Genomic DNA, 26,384 nt, shown 5'->3' with positions numbered 1-26,384 from the left:
TCTCTCTCCCTCTCCCTCCCTCCCTTTCTCTCTCACTCACCTTCCTCTCTCTTTCTCTCCCCCTCTCTCTCTCTACCTCGCTCTCTCTCTCCCCTCTCTCTCCCTCCCACCCCTCTCTCTTCCTCCCCTCTCTCTCTCCCTCTCTTCCTCCCCCTCTCTCTCCCCCTCTCTCTCTCTTCCTCCCCCTCTCTCTCTCTTCCTCCCCCTCTCTCTCCCTCTCCCCTCTCTCTCCCTCCCACCCCTCTCTCTCCCCTCTCTCTCCCTCCCCCTCTCTCTCCTTCCCCCCCCCCTCTCTCTCTCTCTCTCTCTCTCTCCTCTCTCTCTCTCTCTCTCTCTCTCTCTCTCTCTCTCTCTCTCTCTCTCTCTCTCTCTCTCTCTCTCCCTCTCTCTCTCTGTCTCTCTCTGCCTCTCTCTCTCATACACACACACAGGATAATGAAGGAAATATCTGATAATTGATATTATACCTCACAATTTTTATCAGGAAGTGGATGGACACATAAATAAATTACAGCAATAGGGGGGCAATAGCTTTTGTTCTGACACGATCTGAATAACATTCTAGCTGATGAAGCAAATAGCTTTGTTATAAAAAATTGCAGAGTACTTCGTTTTTATTACACAAGCCCACCCCTCAGTTCCATAGAACGTCCTGTAACACAAAGAGCCAAAGAGCAGAAACAGAGGGAACACTATTGCAGTTGAATGTGAAAGCACAAACTCGGTGTACAATGCATTCGTTTTTATACCAAATAATCCACAGACAATTCTATACCCTAGACACTGCCACATATTCTTTCTGCAGAATCAGGATTCAATATACTCAGTGAAAACTGGTATTTTGTTCATAGCTGCTTCATATGCACCATATGGTCTCTGTTATAGTTAGTGTCTTTTCACAGTAAATACCTCTCCCATTATTTGTACCTAAGTTTAGTATTAGTTATATCAGGTTGTAGTTATTTCAATAAAATAGATTTGTCACTTATTTTGCTTTACTTCACAGAATCCTGAGACATATTATACATTAAAACCTGCATGACAATATGACTTACACGTGAAACACAGATATGCTTTATGATATATCTACAAAGTTTCAGAACACCCTACAGCGACTGAAAAGTTTCAATAAATATAAATGAGTGAAAGATGCCAGATATTTAATATTTTTAATTGTATTATTTAATGAGGCAGTGTGGAATAGCCCTTCCAGCCTTCGAGCCGGACCGCCCAACAGTCCACGGGTTAACCCTAGCCTAATCACAGGACAATTTACAATGACCAATTAACAGAACAACCAGTACGCCTTTGGACTGTGGGAGGAAACCAGAACTCCTGGAGGAAACCCACGCGGCCTTGGGGGGAACATACAAGTTCTTTACAGACAGTGGTGGGAATTGATCCAGAGCCACTGGTACTGTGAAGTGTCATCCAGGTTATATTTCGAACAAGTACGGGAATTGTAAGGCACCTGACTGCAAGATCTACAAAGAATTGTCAGGCTGCTGAGAGGATCAACAGTCTCTCTTTCACACATCTGAGATATTTATCAGGAGAGCTCTTAGCATTGTTCCCCCCCCACCCCCCCCCCCCATCTGTCCCACAACCACTTTGACCCCCCCCCCCCACCATCGGGCAGGAGGTCTGTAGCAGTGGGACAAGAACTGTTAGGATGGCAAACAGCTTCTTCCCCCAGGCCGTGAGACGACTGAGCTCCCTGCCACCTCCCAGGTCTCATCACGTACAAAGCACCAGTTGTATTATACTGTTTACTTTTTGACTTGTATTGTAAATGCACCTTATTGTTTGTTAATTTACTTGTGGTAATATTATTTCACATGTTGTGTGTGAGAGTTATATGCGCTGTGTTGTGCACCTTGGTCTGGAGAAACAATGATTCATTTGTATTCGTGTGTACAGTTGGACGACAATAAACCTGAACTTGAAATTTCACAACATTCTGCAGCCACTCAGAAATGCTGCAGGAACTCAGCAGGTCAGACTGTATCTATGGAGAAGAATAAGTAGTCCACGTTTCAGGATTCTCGGCCTGAAATGTCGACTGTTTACTCTTTTCCAGAGATGCTGCCTGACCTGCTGAATTCCTCCAGTCTGTTGCGTGTGTTGCTCTGGATTTCCAGCATCTGCAGAATCTCGTGTTTACATTCTGCAGCAAATGAAAAGGTTCAACAAATATAAATGAGTGAAAGATGCTGCAGATTTAATATTCGGGTTATATTTGAGAACAAGTGCTTTGTAATTTGACATACAGGTACTTCCAAAGTGGCTTCAATATTATACATTACATGTAAATAGGGACATACCTCGATGAAATAAAGATTTATCATTATTTGTTTTAGCTAAGCGAGCCAGTCAGTGAAGCAGACATCTTCAGCCAAGATTGCATGTCACAAAAACCAGAGTAGAAGTCAAGGTAAAATGTATTATTAAAGCACATATATGTCACCATGAACTACCTTGAGATTCATTTTCTTTCAGGCATTTACAGAAAAATAAATAAATACAATAGAATTTACAAAAAAAAAGTATATAAAAAAGACTGACAAATAAAAAAAGTGCAAGAGAAGACAAATTAGAATATAGAACATAGGAGAGTAAACATAGAAACATAGAAAACCTACAGCACAAAACATATCTCAAACCTTCAGAGTACAGCACAGGAAGAGGCTCTCCAGCCCACAATGCTGTGTGGAACCAAACAAATTAGAAATCAAATGGACAACTACTAATTCCTTATGCCTAAACAATGTCCATATCCTTCCACTTTCTTCAATTCATGTGCCTATCTATACATCGCTTAAAAGTGCTGAATGTTTCTGCCGCTACCAGCACATTCCAGGAACCCACCATGTTCAGTGTGAAAAACCTACCCCTCACATTTCCTTTGAACTTACAATTGAAATGCACGCCTTCTGGTGTTAAATGTTTCATTTCAAACTGTGCAAATAAGTAAATTAATACTGAAAACATGACTTGAAAGTGAGTTTGTAGGTTGTGAGATCTGTGCATTGTTGAGGTGAGTGAAGTTATCCACACCGGTTCAGGAGCCTGATGCTTGTAGCCAAGTGTATTCTCCCGTGAGACTACCACTAAATTATTTAAAAATTATGCTTTATTTGGATAGGGTCAAAGTCAAATTTAATACAAAAGTAAGGAAATGTTACCATATGTGATTAATTTTACAATAAAATTTTACAAAAAACTATACACAAAGACTGACAAATAGCCAATGTGTAAAAGAAGACAAATTGTGCAAATAAATAAAAAGTTTAAAAATTCCTGAGAACATGAGCTGTAAACAGTCCTTGAAAGTAAGTGCTTAGGTTGTGGAATCTTTGGTGAGTGAAGTTTTCCACTCACAAATATTGTCTTGTATGATCTGTACCACCTCTGTTACTCATTATTCAGCAGGAAATGGGAACTACCGTAATCAGATTCCTAACCACAATTTCAGCTAACACTATATACATTCCATTATCTTGGTTCAGATAAAGAAAACAAGGGTTTTATTGAAACCAGTTTGGACACTTTTACTTTGAGCCAAAGGCCAGTTTTATGTCCATTCATTAGAATGAAAATTTACTCCTGTTTCTTTTGAGTGACTTTGTCAATGGTAAATTCCATACTTTGTTTTTCTTATATTTGTACTTTAAAGATGCAACTAGGAACAGCCCTTCCGCCTGACGAATCACACCGCCCAGCAACCACCCGTTTAGCACTTGCCTAATCACAGGGCAATTAACCTACTCACCTTTGGGTTGAGGGAGGAGATGGGAGCACCCGGAGGAAACTCACATGGTCACGGGGAGAACGTACAATGTTGTTGTCACTGTATATTTACTGCTGTCTATAAGTGACGTGTGCTGTGTGTGACTGTTGGTACTGTGTTTTTCAGCTTGACCAGGAGTATTGCTGTTTAATTTGGCTGTATTTACGTATGGTTGAATGAGAATTCTGAACTCCGATGCCCTGAGCTGTAATAGTATTGCACTAACCGCTGCTCTCCCTCAAGAAGACCACAACCTTGTCATGGTGGGGAGGCTTGCATGCCCCATTGACCGGGAGAGCTGTGTTGGCTGGAATCAGGGCTTTATGCTCTGGCTCTTGAGAAGGTCACCCGTGCCAGATTGTTGAGACCAGACAAAGAGTGATCCACTGATCCTCCGGGTTCAGGAGCTCACAACCTTCAATGGTCAAGCAAAACTGTCACGGAAACAGCGATGGAGAATCCGTCGACATCTGAGTAGCCAAGGACAGACAGGGATAGAGGAGCTTTGTTGGTGCCCTATATGCCAGTGGTGTAACAGTCAGTAAGTAGCTAACCTCTATTCTATCGTATCGATAGGAGGATGTTGTAATACTGCCAATAAAATAGTGTAGGGTGGCACAGTGGCATCGCTTAACCACCCTCCCCCCAGCGATCATCGGTGGGGATTCCCACCGCCGTCCATAAGGAGTTTGTACATTCTCCCCATGACCGTGGAGGTTTCCTTTAAAAGTCCGACACTGTCCCAGCCTCTGTATTGATAACATTATGTGAATGTTTAGTGCGTGTGCTTAAGGCTTAGGTTAGAGACTGAGCCAGCCACCCCCACCTGCCAAAGCAGTGTTCCTGGTGAGATATCCAATGGACTGGGCGGATGAGATCGGTGGTGAAATCCCCCAGCCAGGAAGGCGGCTCTGCATCTCTCTGGAGTGCGAAGGACATGGCGAGGCACAGGAGGAATCACGGCCATCCGCTGCAACCAAGACCCCAGTCTGTGAGAACAACTCACACCACTGGAGCCGGACTTCTGAGGCCGGGAGCGTGGAACTGCCCAGTGCAACAGCTCTTCCACTTCAAAAGCTCTCCCGTACAAGTTAAAAAACACAAAATGCTGGCCGAACTCAGCAGGCCAGACAGCATCTACGGGAGGAGGTAGTGACGACATTTCGGGCCGAAACCCTTCATCAGGAGTACCTGTACAAGTTTCCTGTCATCATCCGATATTACGGGCAAATACCATAGACTGAGCATCACTAATAACAAACCAAATCTGGGCCTCCAGCTGGGCGGGTCATCTCCACCGCTGCAACTACAGACCAGCAATACTGCCCGTATGAACCTGTCTGAAGAAATGAGTTGGCCATGATCACATGTTATAACCAATTACCATCATGATACAACAACTCAACTAGTATAGCCTGTCCTGTGAAATATAGCACAAATTACTCTGAACCTTCCGTGGGCTTTGGGCTTTGGCCTTCGCCAGATATGCTGTGAATTACTGGTATTGTGACAGTTCCAATCACAATGCAAGATCTCACAAACAAGTAAATTACAATGACAAGATCATCTATCATTTTTTAAAGTAAGTAAATTGCTTAGGGAGTAAATTTTGGACTAGAACAACTCCTGACTTCTCCAAGATAATGGGTGCCACAGAATGGTAGCAGTTAGCACAGCGCTATACATCTCGGGGTGTCAGCATTCAGAGTTCACTGCAGGCATCCTCCCCATGGGCTTTCTTAGGGTGCTCCAGTTTCCTCCCACAGTTCAAAGGTTAATTGTTCATTGTAAATTGCGCCACATTTAGGTGAGGGTTAAATCAGGCTTGTCGGGGTGCGGGGTGGTACGGCTCAAAGGGCTTACTCCATGCTATATTGTTCAATAAAATAATGCCAAGCCATCACTTGCATTCACTGAGACTGTGTGTCAGTGTGACATCACCTTCACACTCCAAAATATGACTGCAAACAGAACACAGAATTTGTTCCTTGCACTCAATTTGAAATTCTAGACTTTCATGAGGTCCAATCTACTGTATGTTTCTCAGCAACACACACTCAAAATGCTGGAGGAACTCAGCAGGTCAGGCAACATCTATAGAGACTCAAGGTTTTTCATTGTGAGTCTTCAAGGGTAGAGGAGAGCAAAATAATTGGTACTCCAGATCTCGTGTGAATCTAAACTTCTGAGCAAATCTCTGAAATCCTTTCCCGATCCTTCTCAGCAAATCTTCTCAAAGTGAGTACAGTATAACTCCTTAGATGGACCAGAACTTCAATCCAATATTATGTAACATTTGAATATTACCTCAGGGCTCATGGTTGGTCACCCATCTTAGGCAAGGCAACTCAGCATAGAAGGATTTCAGAAACATACCATTTACATAAACACATTTTTAGATTTAAATTCAGATATTGCACTAGTACATAGAAAGCTACAATTAGCACTGTTTCAGCAGCATTGATTACAAAATTAAATTGGACCCAGTAGTACTTGTAACTTGTACACGGTTTCACAAGTGTGAATCAAAAGACAAAACTGTTCTGAATGATGGAATCCTGCCCAGACTCTCCATGTTTCACAGCTTGCCTGAGACTTGTCTTATGAAAATGACTTAACCTACATTTAATTACTTTCAAACAACATTTCACACACGCTGACAGAAGAAAAAGATTGACCGACACTAGTTTTTTTGGCAATACTACAATGCCTTTCTGTATTTAACAAAATATGGAATTTGCCTGGCATATTTATTTATTTCTTTGCTTATTGATAGAGCATGGAACTGGCCTTTCTAGCCCAGCAACCTGCGTCGCCCAGCATCTCACCGATTTAACACCAGCCAACACACAGGACAATTTACAATGACCTGCGTTACGCAGCATCTCACCGATTTAACACCAGCCAACACACAGGACAATTTACAATGACCTGCGTCGCCCAGCATCTCACCGATTTAACACCAGCCAACACACAGGACAATTTACAATGACCTGCGTTACGCAGCATCTCACCGATTTAACACCAGCCAACACACAGGACAATTTACAATGACCTGCGTCGCCCAGCATCTCACCGATTTAACACCAGCCAACACACAGGACAATTTACAATGACCTGCGTTACGCAGCATCTCACTGATTTAACACCAGCTGAAACAGGACAATTTACAATGACCTGCGTTACGCAGCAACTCACCTATTAACCACCAGCTGAAACAGGACAATTTACAATGACCAATTAACCTACCAACCGGTAGGTCTTTGGACAGTGGGAGGAAACGGGGGCATGCAGAGGAAACCCACGCGATCACAGAGAGAACATACAAACTCATAACAGACAGCAGTGGGAAATGAACCTGGCACACTGGCATTGTGCCAACTCCTATATTACTGTGCCACCCCAGTGTGAACTACCATGCCTGAGCAAACCACTACATTACTGTGTCTACTTTCAAACAACATTTTGCACACCCTCACTGTTGGAAAAAGAAGTGGGGTACACTATGTCTTCCTGTACATAACAAAATATGGAATTTGTCTGGCTTCTTCTCCCTTCTTCAGTCCAAATTAAGGTTCTCAGCTCGAACGGGATCAAAATGCAACCTTGGAGTGTGACTGACATAACGTACTTCTAGCTATCAGAGGCCACCTAGTGCTCAACTAACTATGTGCAAGTGTCAATTTTACATAGGAAACAAAGCAGAACAGGTCATTCACCCCCACAACTCCACTGGAACATCTTTAAATTTTTGATCAGCTCACTCTTAGTGCAGCCCTCCATTTTCACACTCCCCCCCTCACCAGGTTTTACCTATCAACTGCTATCTTGTGCTCCATCCCCTACCCCCCCCCCACTTCTTATTCTAGCTTCTGCCCCCTTCCTAAGGCTAGAAACCACGGACTGTAAAAACCTAGAGCTACAGAAACTCCAAAGACCTCATCCCTGTGAGGGAAGGACTTTCACCTAGGAGAGGTATGAGGTTGTGGTGAAAGCAGGAGGCACAGGGCCGATCAACGGTCAGTCCAGGGCAGGAGACTCTGGCAAGGTGATGTTGGTGGCCTGCGCTCCAGTCGGGGTGATGGGCTGAACTAACCAACTAACGAAGGTAAAATTCAGAACGTACCTGAAACAGACCGGAGGGGAGAGTAGGGTTAACCTTTCACAGGTCCGAATCTCAGATGGCTTTGATGCTGCTCACACAGGTCAGGACATTGACTAATACCATTACACTACCGTCTGGCCTCTCTTCGAGTACTGGGAATCTTTCATCAGTGGATTCATCAAAAACTTTGCACTTATCAACTCCATTCCTTCTCATATTATAGTTAAACAATTCTGCACATCACCTGGAAGGCCAGACGCACTAACATCAGTGTCCTGGGGGAGCCAATGCAAACAGAGGCTTCATTCACCACAACAGAGCAACACCAACTCTGAAGGATGGGTCATGTCATCCGGCTGTGTAACTCACGTCTCTCCAAACAGATCGGTCACTCCTGGACGGAGGACAATTCAACGAGCCCCAGGCAGGCAAAGGGAACGTTTCAAAAAAGACATCAAAATCAGCCTGAAGAAATTCAACATTCCAGCTAAAACCCGGGGGAAGACATTGCACTCAATAGATGCACCTGAAGGAGATCTGTACCAGAGGGAGCTGCGCTACATGAAAACAATCTTTTGCTGTGCCGCAGAGAACAAGCGGCAGCTGAGAAAGGAGAGACCGAACAACCAAAAGGCCCGACCACTAACCGCAGCCGCTACCTACTCTTCCCCACACTGCACCAGAATGTGTGCAGCCCGGATTGGCCTCTACAGCTACTTGAGCATTGCAGCCCCTTAGGAGAGCATCTAATCGACTCAAGTGATCACACAACTGCATTATAGTACAACCGGTTATTGTTCTGTTTCATACAGAATGCCTTGTATTGTAAACTTCCTCCCACAAATAATGTTACTGCTCGTATTTTATTCCTTTGTTAAGCTTTATGAAAGGAAGACATGCTCTCAATGGCCACTTTATTAGTTACCCCCTGTACCACTTTAAGATGGTGCTAACTGAGGGTGGACGACAGCTTACCGTTGATTCATAAAGCAAGAAATGCAATTTAAGTTGTTAACTATTAACACTTTTATTGTGGTAAACAATGACTGCAAACAAAGAAGAGACGATGAGCAGGCGAGGCTGACCCAAGGGTTGAGCCGTGGGGATGTGTTGCAAAGTCAGAGTGAGTCAAGGAGAAGTGGTCGGAGCAAAGTCGAGATGGAGTCAGGGCACGAGAAGTGGAGAAAAGTCAGACCGAGGAGTCTCACGCCACCTGAACGGAGAGCGAGGTCAGATCAGTCTAAGCACCGGGCTGATTTGGAAAGGTTGGGTATGGGCCAGAACGTGGCGACAGGGACCAGTCTCAGAGAGTATCGATACAACGGAGCCCGGGTCCTAATACAGGCCATGACACGGTGTTTGGACAACCTAAATGCCGGGACAGATGAACTGAAAAGACAGGATGTCGGAACCGGAGGCAAGGATCGAGTGGTTCTGCTCAATGCTCTGCAACTTTTACTCTGCTCCCTGCGGCACTGAGGCTGTGGGCCTGCCCCCCTGTTCAGGGCTTCAGGTCTGTGAGCTCCACTCTGATTTGCCCCACTGTGTGATGAACTGAGGCTGTGGGCCTGCCCCCCCCGCTCTGGGATTGGTGTCTGTGAGCTCCACTCTGATTTGCCCCACTGTGTGATGAACTGAGGCTGTGGGCCTGCCCCCCCGCTCTGGGATTGGTGTCTGTGAGCTCCACTCTGATTTGCCCCACTGTGTGATGAACTGAGGCTGTGGGCCTGCCCCCCCCGCTCTGGGATTGGTGTCTGTGAGCTCCACTCTGATTTGCCCCACTGTGTGATGAACTGAGGCTGTGGGCCTGCCCCCCTGCTCAGGGCTTCGGGTCTGTGAGCTCCACTCTGATTTGCCCCACTGTGTGATGAACTGAGGCTGTGGGCCTGCCCCCCCGCTCTGGGATTGGTGTCTGTGAGCTCCACTCTGATTTGCCCCACTGTGTGATGAACTGAGGCTGTGGGCCTGCCCCCCCGCTCTGGGATTGGTGTCTGTGAGCTCCACTCTGATTTGCCCCACTGTGTGATGAACTGAGGCTGTGGGCCTGCCCCCCCCCCCCCCCCCCGCTCTGGGATTGGTGTCTGTGAGCTCCACTCTGATTTGCCCCACTGTGTGATGAACTGAGGCTGAGGCTGTGGGCCTGCCCCCCCGCTCTGGGATTGGTGTCTGTGAGCTCCACTCTGATTTGCCCCACTGTGTGATGAACTGAGGCTGTGGGCCTGCCCCTCCCCACCCCCCGCTCTGGGATTGGTGTCTGTGAGCTCCACTCTGATTTGCCCCACTGTGTGATGAACTGAGGCTGAGGCTGTGGGCCTGCCCCCCCCCCCCCCCCGCTCTGGGATTGGTGTCTGTGAGCTCCACTCTGATTTGCCCCACTGTGTGATGAACTGAGGCTGTGGGCCTGCCCCCCCCCCCGCTCTGGGATTGGTGTCTGTGAGCTCCACTCTGATTTGCCCCACTGTGTGATGAACTGAGGCTGTGGGCCTGCCCCCCCCCCCCGCTCTGGGATTGGTGTCTGTGAGCTCAGTTTCTTTCTCAAAGCTGTTGCTCTTTTTATTGTCTGCACGATTTCCGCTTTTTTTCTCTTACTCTGCGCATTGGGTGTTGGTCTTTTTTTAATTGGGCATTTTCCGGTTTCTTGCTTTGTGACTGCCTGTAAGCAGACAAATCTTAAGGTGGTATAATTTATACGTTCTTTGAAAGATGTACTTTGAACTTGGAACTTTGACATAAATAAAGTGGCCACTGAGTGTATGTTGATGGTCTTCTGCTGTTGTAGTCCATCCACTTCAAGTGTTGATATGTTGTCCATTCAGAGATGCTCTCCTGCACACCACTATTGTAATACATGGTTATTTGAGTTACTATCGCCTTCCTGCCAGCTTCAACCAGTCCGGCCTTTCTCCTCTCAACTCTCTCATTAACAAGGTGTTTTTGCCCACAGAACTGCTGCTCACTGGATGTTTTTTTGTTTTTTGTACCATTCTCTGTAAACTGTAGAAACTGGTGTGTGTGAAAATCCCAGGAGATCAGCAGTTTCTGAGATACTCAAACCACCCTGTCTGGCACCAACAATCATTCAAAGTCTGTTAGATCACATTTCTTCTTCATTCTAATGTTTGGTCTGAACCTCTTGACCATGTCTGCATGCTTTTATGCTTTGAGTTGCTGCCACTTGCCTGGCTGATTAGATATTTGCATTAATAGGCAGGTTTGCAGGTGTACCTAATAAAGTGGCCACTGAGGGTACCAAGGACTGAGAAACTCTTCAACAGCTAAATTAGGGATTAAATTGGAGTCATGCAAAATATTCCAGATGGCTTTCTCTTAAATTTGAAATATTTTATGTTCTCAAATGAAAATGGGAATTAGCACTTTAATCACTCTGTGTGTGGGTCATATTCCAAATGTTCTCTGGAAAAGAGTGGGTGAAAGGGAAAATATACATGATAAATAGAGAGCAGGACAGAGGTTGTATAATCCAGTGTAAATATTCACAGACCTTTCCAATGAAGTCGACTCCATGTCGTTTGGCCAAAGCCATGGCTGCATTACTGTCTCCCATAATTTCCACAGCATAATAGGCATAGGACGCAGTGCTGCTCTGCTCTCTGGTGGACACATGCAGGCATCGCTGCAAAAGAACGATTATCGGGAACAGCCATATCTGCATTTCTCTGCAACGATAAAACAAGGGCATGAATCAAAGTATTTCTGCTGAAATGAGAAATCAACATTAAATTTGTTAACACAAGAGATTCCGCAGATGCTGCAAATCCAGATCAACACATACAAAATGCTGAAGAAACTCAGCAGGTCAGGCAGCTATGGACATGAATAAACAGCCATATTTGCTGTGATTCAGAATCAGAATCCGTTTTTATTTGCACTGATGTGTCGTGAAATTTGTTAAAGGTAAAAATATACTAAAGCAATGTAAAAGTATTACAAGTTACGGACTCCACAGTTATGTTGCAGTTAGTGCGATGTGATTACAACTTGTGGCATCAGAGTTCAATTCTGATCTCATTTTATACGTCCTCCCTGTGACTGCGTTTGTTTCCTCCGGGTGCTCCGGTTTCCTCCCACAGTCCAAAGACGTACCAGTCAGGGGGTTAATTGGTCATCGTAAATTGTCCCACCATTAGACTAGGGGTTAAATCGGAGGCTGCTGGACAGCACAGCTTGAAGGGCTAGAAGGGGCTACTCTGTGCTGTATCTTAACATAGAACCATAGAAGATTACAGCACAGAAACAGGCCTTTTGGCCCTTCTTGGCTGTGCCGAACCATTTTTCTGCCTAGTCCCACTGACCTGCACCCGGCCCATATCCCTCCATACCCCTCTCATCCATGTACCCGTCCAAGTTTTTCTTAAATGTTAAAAGTGAGCCCGCATTTACAACTTCATCTGGCAGCTCATTCCACACTCCCACCACTCTCTGAGTGTGAAGAAGCCCTCCCTAATGTTCCCTTTAGACTTTTTCCCCTTCACCCTTAACCCATGTCCTCCGGTTTCTTTCTCCCCTAGCCTCAGTGGAAAAACCCTGCTTGCATTCACTCTATCTATACCCATCATAATTTTATATACCTCTCATTCTCAAGTCTCCCCTCATTCTTCTATGCTCCAGGGAATAAAGTCCTAACCAATTCAACCTTTCTCTGTAACTCAGTTTCTCAAGTTCTGGCAACATCCTTGTAAACCTTCTCTGCACTCTTTCAACCCTCGGTGACCAAAACTTCACACAATAAATACATGTATATGTGTATATATATACCGATAAACAATATGAAATATTAAAATTTAATGAAAGGTGTAAAAAGAACAAAAGTGTGAGGTAGTGTTCACAGGTTCATAGACTGTTCGGGGAAGAAGCTGATCTTGAAATATTGAGTGTGCATCCTCAGGCTCCTGCACCTCCTTCCTGTTGGTAGTAATGAGAAGAGGGCACATCCCAGATGGCGAGGGTCTTTAATGTTGGATACTGCCTTTGTGAGGCACTGGCTATTGCAGATGTCCTCGGTGGGGAGGTTAATGCCCAGAATTCACCTACTTAATGCTGAATGTGTCCAGTGCATGCAGTTGATTGGAAACTTCTGTTTTATGTAGCTGGTGTAACAAGTTCAAAAGGTAGTTCTAAAATCCTGATGGTTTAGAATCTTCGAGGTCACTGAGGCTTTGGTTCTGACAGCAAGAGGCAGGAAACTGCTGAATTTTCAGTTTGAATGTGCTCTTTACATTTGGATCAACATTTTAATGGAATAGTCTTATAAAGATTTAACTTTGACATACTGTAAAAAGGATGATTTAACTTTACACATGACAAAAAATTAGGCAATGTAAATCATAAGATTCATTATTTTGCCCATGTTTCACTGGTTCATTTGTCTGACTTCTACACAAAATTTTTTTTTAAAGGTTTTAGACTTGATGCTGTCTACCCTTTCAGTTGGGTATTATAATTTCATATTGCTTTGCAAAATCCATTTACAGCGTTTCATACAGTGCTACATCTGAAAACCCGCTGTCCATGTCCTTGGAGTATCTGGTTAGGAAGGATGTGGAAGCTTTAGAGAAGGTGCAGAGGAGAGTTTAACAGGATGCTATCTGGATTGAAGAGCATGTCCCGTGAAGATAGGTTGAGCAAGCTTGGGCTTTTTTCTTTGGAGCAAATAGGATGACAGGTGATGATAGAAATGCACAAGATGATAAGATGAATAGATCGAGTGGACAGCCGGGGTGGAAATGGCTAATCTGATGAGGGACAATTTTAAGATGATTGGAAGAAAGATACGTTGCCTGGATTGGGGAGCATGCCTTATGAGAACAGGTTGAATGAACTCAGCCTTTTCTCCTTGGAGTGATGGAGGATGAGAGGTGACCCGATAGAGGTGTAGAAGATGATGAGAAGCATTGATCGTGTGGATAGTCAGAGGTTTTTTCCCAGGGATGAAATGGTTGCCACAAGAGGGCACAGGTTTAAGGTGCTGGAGAGTAGGTACAGAGGAGATGTCAGGGGTAAGTTTTTACTCAGAGAGTGGTAAGTGCGTGGAATGGGCTGCCAGCAACGGTGGTTGAGGTGGATACGAAGGGGTCTTTTAAGAGACTTTTAGATAGGTACATGGAGCTTAGTAAAAAAAGAGGGCTATGGGTAAGCTTAGTAATTTCTAAGGTAGGGACATGTTTGGCACAACTTTGTGGACCGAAGGGCCTGTATTGTGCTGTAGGTTTTCTATGTTTCTATATCAGAGGTAGATTATTTTTACACAGAGAGGTAACTCAAGAAATCAGCACTGCTAGAAGAAAACAGCATCCATCATCAAAGATGCCCCACCATTGAGGTCAGACTGACTTCTTACTGCTGCTATTGGTTCAGGGAAAGTTATACCTTCTCCTTAGTAGAGCAATTCCACTCCCTTCCGCCCTGTGATATTCTCAATTTCCTGGCATATGGCTAGTGTCTTCCATAGTGAATACCTGACACAAAATATTGAGAACATGAGCTGCAGAGTCCTTGAAAGTGAGTAAAGTTATCCATGCTCATTCAGGACCCTGATGGTTGAAGGGAGATTCCTTGAAAATTTGTCACCACGGGTGGCTGTGGAGGCCATGTCACTGGCTGTATTTAAAGCAGAGATTGATAGGTTTTTGATTAGTCAGGGTATCAAAGGTTATGGGGAGAAGACAGGAGAATGGGGTTGAGAGGGGTAATAAATCGGCCTTGATGGAATGGTAGGGCAGACTCAATGGGCCAAATGGCCAAATTCTGCTCCTCTGTCTTATGGTCTAATTATTTATTGTTATTATTATTTGTCGTTTTTTTGTATTTGCACATTGGCTGGTTGTCAGTTTTTTTCTGTGTAGTGTTTCATTGATTCCATTGTGTTTCTTTGTTCCACAGGAAAATGGGGTCATATACAAACTTCAAATATAAATTTACTTTGTGCTTCGGTAAGTGCATGGTACGCCCTGTCGGGAATAGTGTGTAGAGGCAGATACAATAGGGACATTGAAGACACTTTTGGATGAAACAAATTTTACCCGTGAGTAGACAGCTGGATGAAAGTAAAATGGAGGGCTTTGTAGGAGGGCAGGATTAAATTAATTTTAGAGGCAGTTAAAAGATTGTCACGTCATGGGCCAAAGGGCCTGTACTGTGCTGTAATGTTTAATGTTCTATGTGCATTTCCAGCATTCACCACCCTCTGGCTGAAGAAATTCATACTCATTTGTTTTCTAAAGGGACATCTTTCTATACTGAGGCTTTGTCCTCAGATTCTAGATCCTCTCACTGTTGGAAACATTCTCTCCATGTCCACTATCCAGGCCTTTCAAAATTCATTTGGTTTCAATGTGATCAGAATCAGGTTTAATATCACGGCTATTTGTTAACTTTATGGCAGCAATACAATGAAATACAGGATAAGTAAATATAGAGAAAAAAACCTGAGTTACCTTAAGTATATATATGTCTATTAAATAGTTAAGTTAAAATAAGTTGTGCAAAAAAAGCTGAAATAAAGAAGTAGTGAGGTAGTGTTCATGGCAGAGGGAAAGAAGCTGTTCTTGAATCACTGAGAGTGTGCCTTCAGGCCCTGTACCTCCTTGCAATGAGGAGAGGGTATGCCCTGGGTGCTGGGGTCCTTAATGATCGACAACGCCTTCCTAAGGCACCACTCCTTGAAAATGTCTTGGATACTACAGAGTAGTACTGATGATAGAGCTGACTAATTTTACAAGTTTTTGCAGCTTATTTCAATTTGTGCAGTAGCCCCTTACAGCAGATGGTGATGCCTCCAGTCCAGGTGCTCTCCACTGTACACGTGTAGAAGCTTTCGAGTGTTTTAGTTGACAAACCAAACCTCCTCAAACTCTCAATGACATTTTGCCACCATCTTGCCTTTTCTATGTTGCATCCAGGTTAGGTCCTAGTGAGTACAGGCCCAGAGACATGACAGAAAAATTGGCAACAATATGGAAGATGCAAATTCCTGAAAGCCAAAACCTGACGAGTACAGTTCAGACAATGCACAGTAAATTAAAGTGAATGGAAGGCTGGTCAATGTATAAGGCACAGTGAGCCTTCATAAACTAGGGAAGCTTTACTCAAGTGGTTTATGAGGTCATCTGAACTCCTCAAGCATGTTACAGTCTTTTAACGTAATCTGAACTATGTGATTTGCATTATCTAGAAACTATTGCAGATTACGGATAGAACACGTCGATGATCTTTACTGAGGTTTTTTTTAACCCCACAGATTCACAATCTAATCACAATTTTAGATGGGAATAAATGTTAGCCAAATCTGACCTAATAATTTGTTTAACGGTTAAAAATAATTTTCTCTTGGAAATTAAATTTCATCTAATTTCAATATACTAAAATATTAATGTATTTGCATGAGTATCAAATCGGGTCCCTCTGAAATTTCTCAATTAAGTGAGAATGAGAGGTGACCTGATAGAGATGTATGAGATAATAAGAGACATTGATATTCTGGACAGACAGGGCAGAAATGGCTAATACAAGGGATCATGGTTTTAAGGTGATTGGACTAAAGTATAGAGGGAATTTCAGAGGTAAGTGTGGTGGGTGCATGGAACGTCCTACCAGGGATGCGGGTAGAGGGAGGCATATTAGGGACTTTTCAAAGACTTTTAGATAGGCACATGGTTGATAGGGGTATGGAGAGCAATAGTCCTGGTACAAGTTGCTGGGAGTAGGCAGTTTATATACTTTAGCCAAATGGCCTACTTCTGTGCTGTAGTTTTCTGTGACTGCATGATAGAGAAGTAGAGGGCTACATGGGGCAGAAGAGTTTGATTGATCTTGTAGTAGCTAAAATGTGGGCACATCATCTTGGGTTGAAGAGCCTGCCCTGTTCTGAAATGTTCTATGTTCCTTATTCTATGAAACTGTGGGTTGTGGAGGGGGGGGGGGAGGAATATATCAAAAATGAAAAATGAAGCACTAAAGCATGACCTGTCCAATTCCCAGCTACAATTGAATGCATCTGAATTTTCTCTCCAGGCTTGAGGAGATCCTCGCGAGCTAAAAGTGACACAGTTATCATGGCTTTGGGCAGATGGGGCTTGTCAGCCATGGTTGGTGGCTCATTTAGGAGAAGGAAAACTCTGATCTCAAACCTTCACTGCCTGTGGCTATACACACTCATGGGAAGGCTTTGGGAGTAAACTCCAAGGGAAATTCAGAGCTGGAGTCCGTAAGGTAGTCCTATGTTGAGTTCAACACTGACTGGCAACTCCTGCGATGTCACAGGTACTGAGCTGTACTGGTCTCTGCTGTCCCTTCGGATCCATCAGCTGCATGAAGAGGGGGAGCTTGCAATATGGGCAACAGCTTGCTCTCCATACCATACTGCCCCAGCTTATGTACTGGCTTGCATATCAGCAAATGCATCGTTGAAGCCACTTTGTCCAAGAACAGCACTACACGCTCTAAACAGAAGCCATGGATGACCGCGGAGGTGAGTGCGCTGCTGAGGAACCGTGACTCCGCCTTCAAAGCAGGTGACAAGGCAGCCCTAACAACAGCGAGGGCCAAACTGTCCTGGGTCATCAGAGGGGCAAAGCGTGCACATGCCCAGTGAATCCACAGCCACTTCCAGGACAGCGGTGACACGCGGCGCATGTGGAAGGGCATCCAGGACATCACCAATTACAGGATAACATCACCTGACTGTGCGGGTGATGCTTCCCTCCCAGATGCGCTGAACAACTTCTATGCTCATTTTGAGGTGGAAAATGACGTGGGGGTGAGGAAGTCCACCCCTCCTACAAATGACCAGGTGCTGTGTCTCACCGTGGCTGATGTGAGGAGAACCCTATGCAGGTCAACCCACGGAAGGCTGCTGGACCAGACAATGTTCTTGGCAGAATGCTCAGAGGACGTGCAGACCAGCTAGCAGATGTTCTCACTGACATCTTCAACATCTCCCTGAGCAGCGCCATTGTTCCAATGTGCTTCAAGGCCGCCACCATCATCCCCGTGCCGAAGAAGTCTTCAGTGTCCTTCCTCAATGACTACCGTCCCGTTGCACTCACATCCATCATCATGAAGTGTTTCGAGAGGCTCGTCATGAGGCACATCAAGACCCTGCTGCCCCCCTCACTGGACCCCCTGCAGTTCGCGTACTGTCCCAACCGTTCAACAGATGACGCCATTGCCATCACCCTCCACCTGGCCCTAACCCACCTGGACAAAAAAGACACATACGTTCGAATGCTGTTCATAGACTTCAGTTCAGCATTCAACACAATCATCCCTCAGAAACTGATTGGAAAGCTGAGCCTACTGGGCCTGAACACCTCCCTCTGCAACTGGACCATAGACTTCCTGACTGGGAGATCTCAGTCAGTCCAGATTGGGAGCAGCATCTCCAACACCATCACACTGAGCACGGGGGCGTCCCAGGGTTGCGTGCTCAGTCCACTGCTGTTCACTCTGCTGACCCACGACTGTGCTGCAATACACAGCTCGAACCACATCATCAAGTTCGCCGATGACACGACCGTGGTGGGTCTCATCAGCAAGAACGACGAGTCAGCTTACAGAGAGGAGGTGCAGTGGCTAACAGACTGGAGCAGAGCCAACAACCTGTCTCTGAATGTGAACAAAACAAAAGAGATGGTTGTTGACTTCAGGAGGGACGGAGCGACCACTCCCCGCTGAACATCGACGGCTCCTCGGTAGAGATCGTTAAGAGCACCAAATTTCTTGGTGTTCACCCGGCGGAGAATCTCACCTGGTCCCTCAACACCAGCTCCATAGCAACAAAAGTCCAGCAGCATCTCTACTTTCTGCAAAGGCTGAGGAAAGTCCATCTCCCACCCCCATCCTCATCACATTCTACAGGGGTTGTATTGAGAGCATCCTGAGCAGCTGCATCACTGCCTGGTTTGGAAATTGCACCATCTCGGATCGCAAGACCCTGCAGCGGATAGTGAGGTCAGCTGAGAAGATCATCGGGGTCTCTCTTCCTGCCATCACGGACATTTACACTACACGCTGTATCCGCAAAGCAAACAGCATTATGAAGGACCCCATGCACCCCTCATACAATCTCTTCTCCCTCCTGCCATCTGGGAAAAGGCACCAAAGCATTTGGGCTCTCACGACCAGACTATGTAACAGTTTCTTCCACCAAGCTATCAGACTCCTCAATACCCAGAGTCTGGTTTGACACCATCTTACTGCCCTCTACTGCGCCTATTGTCTTGTTTATTATTTATTGCAATGCCTGCACTGTTTTGTGCACTTTATGCAGTCCTGGGTAGGTCTGTAGTCTAGTGTAGTTTTTGTGTTGTTTTACGTAGTTCAGTGTAGTTTTTGTATTGTTTCATGTAGCACCATGGCCCTGAAAAACGTTGTCTCGTTTTTACTGTGCACTGTACCAGCAGTTATGGTCAAAATGACAATAAAAAGTGACTTGAACTTGAACTTGATGTGAACAGTTAGGACACAACATCCATGGTCAACCCGAGGCAACAGAGAGCCTGATAATAGTGTCTAACCGAGCCATGATTATCTTACTCCCAGCTGCCGTGAATATGGTGCTAATTAGCCACCAGCCCTAAGTTTCAAGACCTTGGCTGGTAGTTTGATTACAAAGAAGATCTGACCCATAGAAAGTGCATTTATACAGAGACCATTGTGGTCTAAACAAAGTGCCAGCCATTTGGAAATAAATAAATTTTGTAGCAAGCCGTTTACCATCATGAGATCAGAGTCAGATTGTTGTGAGATTTACCGTTTTGTGGCAGCAGTACTGTGCAATATATCTATAATTACCATAATTATTACAATCAATAATACATTGATAATGACCACAGGTTACACTAAGAAATACAGTATATAAAAAAATATAAGTAATGCATAAAGAGCAAAAATAAAGAGGTAATGTTCATAGGTTCATGGACCATTTGGAAATGTAGTGGCACAGGGAAGCAAACTGCTGCCATCAGGCAGGAGGTACAGGAGCCTCAGGACTCGCACCACCAGGTTCTGGAACAGTTACTTCCCCTTAACCACCAGGTTCTAGAAGGGGATAACTTCAGTCAACTTCACTTGCCCCATTATTGAAAAGTTCCTACATCCAATGGACTTACTGTCAATGACTCTGCATCTCATGTTCTTGATATTTATTGCCTATTTATTTATTCATAGTTCTCTCTTTTTGTGTTTGCAGTTTGTTGTCTTTTACACACTGGTTGAGTGGCCAAGTTGGTGTGGTCTTGTATTGATTACAGTTATTATTATATTATGGATTTATTGTATCCCACAAGAAAATTGATCTTTGCATTACATATGGTGACATATTTGAATTGAATTGAATTGACTTTATTTCTTACATCCTTCACATACGAGGGGGGATTGATAAGTTTGTGGCCTAAGGTAGAAGGAGTCAATTTTAGAAAACCTATTTATTTATTTATTTTTCAACATAGTCCCCTCCTACATTTACAGACTTAGTCCAGCGGTCGTGGAGCATACGGATCTTGGACCTCCAGAAAGTGTCCACAGATGGGTGATTGATAAGTTTGTGGCCTAAGGTAGAAGGAGATGAGTTATACAGCTCTCGTTACATGCACATGCAGTTCATCTCTTTGAGTGATAATGCAGAAAGTTTAAAGTTAATAACTCATCTCCTTCTTCCCCAGGCCACGAACTTATCAATCACCCCTCGTATATGAGGAGTAAAAATCATTATGTTACATCTCCATCTAAATGCGTAATGTGCAATCATAGTAATTTATAATAAATAGAACAGTCAATGTAATATAGAGTACACTCAAGTCAGCGTGAATTCAGTAGTCTGATGGCCTGGTGGAAGAAGCTGTCCCAGAGCCTGTTGGTCCTGGCTTTTATGCTGTGGTACCATTTCCTAGATGGTAGCAGCTGGAATAGATTGTGGTTGGGGTAACTCGGGTCCCTAATGATCCTATGGGCCCTGTTTACACACCTGTACTTGTAAATGTCCTGAGTAGTGGGAAATTCACACCTACAGATGCGCTGGGCTGTCTGCACCACTCTCTGCAGAGCCCTGCGATTAAAGGAGGTACATTTCCCATACCAGGCAGTGATGAAGCCAGTCAGGATGCTCTCAATTGTGCCCCTGTAGAAAGGATTTGGGGGCCCATACCAAACTTCCTCAACCGTCTGAGGTGAAAGAGGCGCTTTTGTGCCTTTTTCACCACACAGCTGGTGTGTACAGACCACGTGAGATCCTCAGTGATGTGGATGCCGAGGAACTTAAAGCTGTTTACCCTCTCAACCCCAGATCCATGGATGACAATAGGGGTTAGCCTATCTCCATTCTCCTGTAATCCACAACCAGCTCCTTTGTTTATGTGACATTGACGGAGAGGTTGTTTTCATGGCACCACTGTGTCAGAGAGATAATTTCTTCCCTGTAGACCATCTTGTTATTGTTTGAAGTAAGGCCAATCAATGTAGTGTCATCAGCAATTTTAATTAGCAGATTGGAGCTGTGGGTGGCGATACAGTCACGGGTATACAGGAAGTAAAGGAGGGGATTCAGTACTCAGCCCTGAGGGGCTCCTGTGTTGAGAGTCAGAGGGTTGGAGGTGAGGGAGCTCACTCTTACAACCTGCTGGTGATCTAACAGGAAGTCCAGGATCCAGCTGCACAAGGCAGGGTGAAGGCCGAAGTCTCTGAGTTTCTTGTCGAGCCTGGATGGAATTAGGGTGTTGAACAGTGGACTGTAGTCCAAGAACAGCATTCTCACTTAAGCATCCTTCTTCTCCAGATGTGTAAGGACGGTATGTAGAGCAGTAGCTATTGCGTCGTCTGTCCATCAGTTGTGTTGGTAAGCGAATTGTAGGGGGTCCAGTTTGGGTGGTAGCAAGCTGCAGATGTAATCCTTGACCAGCCTCTCAAAGCATTTGTTTATTATTGAGGTGAGTGCAAGAGGACGCCAGTCGTTCAGACATGTTAACTTGATCTTTTTGGTACAGGGACAATGGTGGGTAATTTGAAGCAGGAGGTCACTCTACACTGGGAGAGGGAGAGATTAAAAATATCTGTAAACACACCTGCCAGTTGTGCTGCACACATCCTGAGTACTCGCCCTGGGATGCTGTCCGGTCCCGCAGCCTTGCGCCTGTCCACTCATTGGAAACATCTGCGTACCTCAGCCTCAGAGATGACCAGTTTTCAGGTTGTAGTGGTGGCTTTCCTCGGAGGCTCAGAGTTAGCGACATTGAACCGAGTGTAAAAGCGATTGAGCTCATCTGGGAGAGAGGCCGCGATGTTGGTGGCACCACGTTTGGCTTTGAAGTCTGTGATGGTATGCAACCCTCGCCACAAGTCACGTGTGCTATTCCTTGTGAATATTGAATCGATCTTCTCCTTATATGTTGTTTCGCAGCCTTGATAGCTTTGCGCAGATCATAGCTGCTTTTCTGAGCTCTATTAGATCTCCAGCGATGTAAGCTCGATGTCGTGCTGTAAGTGCTGCTCGCACGGAACTATTGACCCAGGGTTTCTGGTTCGGGAAGACCCTGACCAACTTTTGGGAGACAACATTGTCGATGCACTTCCAGATGAAGCATGTGACTCCATCTGTGAACTCGGAGATATCCTCATCATGGAAGACATTCCAGTCGACGTCATTTGCACGCGGCAGTCGATTTGCACGCCGTCTCAGCTTCACCAAGATGCCGGCCCTTCTCCCTCGCCTCTGGCACTTCTTCCGAGGTAGTGGTGGTGTAAGAGATGATTCTCCGATGGATCACGCAAGCAGGGGATCCCAGTGTAGGAAAGGCGGTGCGTAGTGGGTAAATGCCATCTTTCTGATGTTCAGAAGGGTCAGTCTATCGTATCTGATGTGACTATCAGCTACTTGAACAGAAAATGCTAAGAAATTAGTAGTATACTATAGATTTGGAATGGAGCTCGCAACACAACTGCTGTAGGCAGCGCCATCTTGGATGTTACACACTTGATAAGACATTTACTTTGGACTTTGAATCATTGAGAGTGTGCCTTCAGTCCCCTGTACCTCATCCCTGATGGTAGTAATGCAAAGAGTGCATGGCCTGGGAGATGAGGGTTTCTGCTGCTGTGGTTCAATGGCTGAACGGTTCAATTTAACAGTATACAACCTGAAATTCTTACTCTTCATTGAAACCCCATAGAACGAATGATCAAACATCAGAACCCTAAAGACCCATCCCCCATCTGATCATGCAAGCACCAACAAAGCCCTCAAAGAGACCACCAAAAACTACAGTCCATCCCAACACCAGTATCTCAGGACAGGCTCTCTCTCGTTAGTGAGGGACAGAGAAATCACTCAGAGAACAGCCGCTCGCTCTTTCAATGTTTCAATAGTGCCCCTCCTCCTTCCCTTCTCCACGGTCCACTCTCCTGTTCTAATAGATTCATTCTTCAGCCCTTTACCTCTTCTACCTGTCACCTCCCAGCTTCTCACTTCATACCACCTACCCTGCCCACCTGGTTTCTCCTATCATCTGCTATTTGGAACCCTTTCACTCCACCACCCTCCACCTTTTTATTCTGGTTTCTTCCCGCTTCTTTTCCATTCCTGATGAAGGGTATCAGCCCAGAACACCTGTTTTACGTTCATTGTGTCTACCTCTCCTACTCAGCTGTTGAGGCCATGGAGGCTGAGTAAAGGCAACCACCTACATCCCCTTTTCTTCTTGTTTCCACTCTTCACCGGGTTCCATCTCATGGACCTGATATCTGGGACTCGTTGGCCACCATTCTCTGACAGTGGCTAGTTGTTTTAGCTGGTAAGGTCATACAACACGAGGGAGGTGACTATGCAGTCTGCACAGCTAATCCAACATCTTCAAGTTCAGTTTGTTGACATTAAACCGCATACACGTATATCTCCAAACAAAACAACATTTCTCCGGGCCAAGGTACATAGTGCAGCACATATAACTCACACATAACACATAAAGTAATACTATCAGAAATAAATTAACATATAATAAAGTGCATTTATGGTACGTTAAAAAATAAACAGTATAACGCTACTGGCGTTTCATACATGATGAGGCCTGTGTGGTTACAGGGAGTTCAGTAGTCTCACAGCTTCAGGGGAAGAAGCTGGTTTCAATCCTAACAGTTCTTGTTGTAGTGCTGCTGTACCTCGTGCCTGATGGTAGAGGGTTAAAGAGACTGTTGGATGGATTGGGAGGGATTATTGACAATGCTAAGGGCCCTGCATATGCAGCGCTCTGGATAAATATCTAACAGCTACGGGGAAAAGGCAGGAGAATGGGGTTGAGAGAGATAATAAATCAGTTTGTTGGAATGGCAGAGCAGATTCAATGGTCCAAAAGTCCTAATTCTGCTCCTATGTCTTATGGTCTTATGGTCTAATTAGCACACAATACAGTTTCCAAAGTAACTGGTGCAATTTCACCTGGATGTGATCATGAGTACCAATCACTAACAGAGCACTGAAAGGAAATATTCCTACACAATCCTCTTTTTAGCCTGTTGTATTCCACAAGTGATGTTATAATTTTTAAACTGGGAATTACTCTTACAGTAATGACTCACAATTTGCAAATTCCAAGCTCAGTTAATACAATGCCTTATGTATTTAAATTTATGAGCATATCTGGAATGCAAATGCAATTTCTTGGGAAAGGACAATTTTTAACATGGTATCACTGACTATTTTAGCTGGTAGACAGGCAAGGGTCATTATCTGCTGCTCGCTGCTGCGGAGGATTCAATGCACAGGATTGAAAGAGGCGGCAGAGGACTGTAGATTTAGCCAGTTCCACCAGGGGCACAATGCTCCCCACCATCATGGACAGATTCAAGAGGCGAGGTCTCAAGAAGGCAGTATCCATCGCTAAGGACCCTCAGCATCCACAACTTGCTTTCTTCTCGTTACAAGCACCGGGGAGGAGGTACAAGAGTCTGAAAATCTGCATTTCAGGAACAGCTTATCCCTCTACCATCAGATTTCAGAATGGTCCATGAACCCATGAATACTGCCTCACTATTTCAAAACACAAAAATACAACTGCAGATGCTGTGGATCAAAGAATACGTACACGACGCTGGAAGAACTCAGCAGGTCAGGCAGCATCTGTGAGAAAAGAGTAGCTAACGTTTCGGGCCAAGACCCTTCATCAGGAATGGGGGGGAAGAGAGGACCGAAGCCCAGTAATAGAGATAGGGGAGGGGATAGGGCCTAGAGGCACCAGGTGGAAAACCAATCAGAGGAAAGATAAAGGGGGGAGGGGGAGGGGATAAGCATGAAAGAACTGTAGAGGTAAAGGAGCAGAAAGTTGAAAGGGGAGAGAGGCAGAGAGGGACCTGGGATAGGGGAAAGGGGAGGGGGAGGGAATTACCAGAAATTGGAGAATTCAATGTTCATACCGCCAGGCTGGAGGCTACCCAGATGATAGATGAGGTGTTGCTCCTCCATCCTGAGTTTGGCCTCATCATGGCAGTAGAGGAGGCCATGTATGGACATATCTAGATGGGAATGAGAGGCAGAGTTGAAGTGGGTGGCAACCGGGAGGTCCTGTCTGTTGTGACGGACGGAGCGTAGGTGCTCGACGAAGTGGTCCCCCAATCTGCGTCGGGTCTCGCCGATGTAGAGGAGGCCGCACCAGGAGCACCGGATGCAATAGACGACTCCAGCAGGCTCGCAGGTGAAGTGTTGCCTCACCTGGAAGGACTGTCTGGGGCCCGGAATGGTGGTAAGGGGGGAGGTGTAGGGACAGGTGTAGCATTTGTGCTTGCAGGGATAAGTGCCGGGTGGGAGTTCTGTGGGGAGGGACGTGTGGACCAGGCAGTCGCGGAGGGAACGATCCCTGCGAAAAGCTGAGAGGGGTAGGGAGGGAAAGATGTCCTTAGTGGTGGGGTCGTGTTGAAGGTGGCGGAAGTTGTGGAGGATAATGTGCTGGATCCGGAGGCTGGTGGGGTGGTAGGTGAGGACAAGGGGAACCCTGTCCCTGTTGTGGTGACGGGAGGATGGGTTAAGGGCTGAAGTGCGGGAAGTGGAGGAGATGCAGGTGAGGGCATCTTTGATGACGCCAGAAGGGAAACCACTATCCTGAAAGAAAGAGGACATTTGAGGAGTCCTGGAACCAGACAGTAATGCACCCAGCTCGCATGCTCACCATAGCACATCAGATCTGTGTAGCAGCAGAACCAACTGCTCTGGAAATGTAAAGTTGATATGCCCCACCTCTCAAACAAAACCTTTGCTACAAGAGGCCAAAATGTAATTAAAGCTCCTCAGAATCAGTCAGATTTAATATCACTGGCCTATGTCATGAAATGTTGTTTTACTGCAGCAATACATTGTAATACATAATAGTAAAAAAACTAAATTATAGCAGATATATATATTTATATTTATAATGTATTTTCCTTCTACAGTCCAAAGATGTACTGGTTGGTAGGTTAATTGGTCTTGTAAATTGTCCCATGATTGGACTAGGA

At 45.2% G+C, this 26,384-nt stretch overlaps 1 protein-coding gene across 1 annotated transcript in view; it reads right to left on the bottom strand.

The window, feature by feature from the left end:
- The window catches only part of LOC140733768 (PC3-like endoprotease variant B), a 2,072,848-nt gene that overhangs the window by 1,909,534 nt on the left and 136,930 nt on the right, over positions 1-26,384 (bottom strand). Inside the window, 1 exon segment of the mRNA XM_073057521.1 lies at positions 11,398-11,572. Within this exon segment, the coding sequence (XP_072913622.1) occupies positions 11,398-11,568 (171 nt within the window). The 5' untranslated portion in view covers positions 11,569-11,572.

Source organism: Hemitrygon akajei, chromosome 9, assembly GCF_048418815.1.
Source record: "Hemitrygon akajei chromosome 9, sHemAka1.3, whole genome shotgun sequence".
Taxonomy (NCBI): domain Eukaryota; kingdom Metazoa; phylum Chordata; class Chondrichthyes; order Myliobatiformes; family Dasyatidae; genus Hemitrygon; species Hemitrygon akajei.
This window is presented reverse-complemented; position numbering and strand designations above follow the sequence as displayed.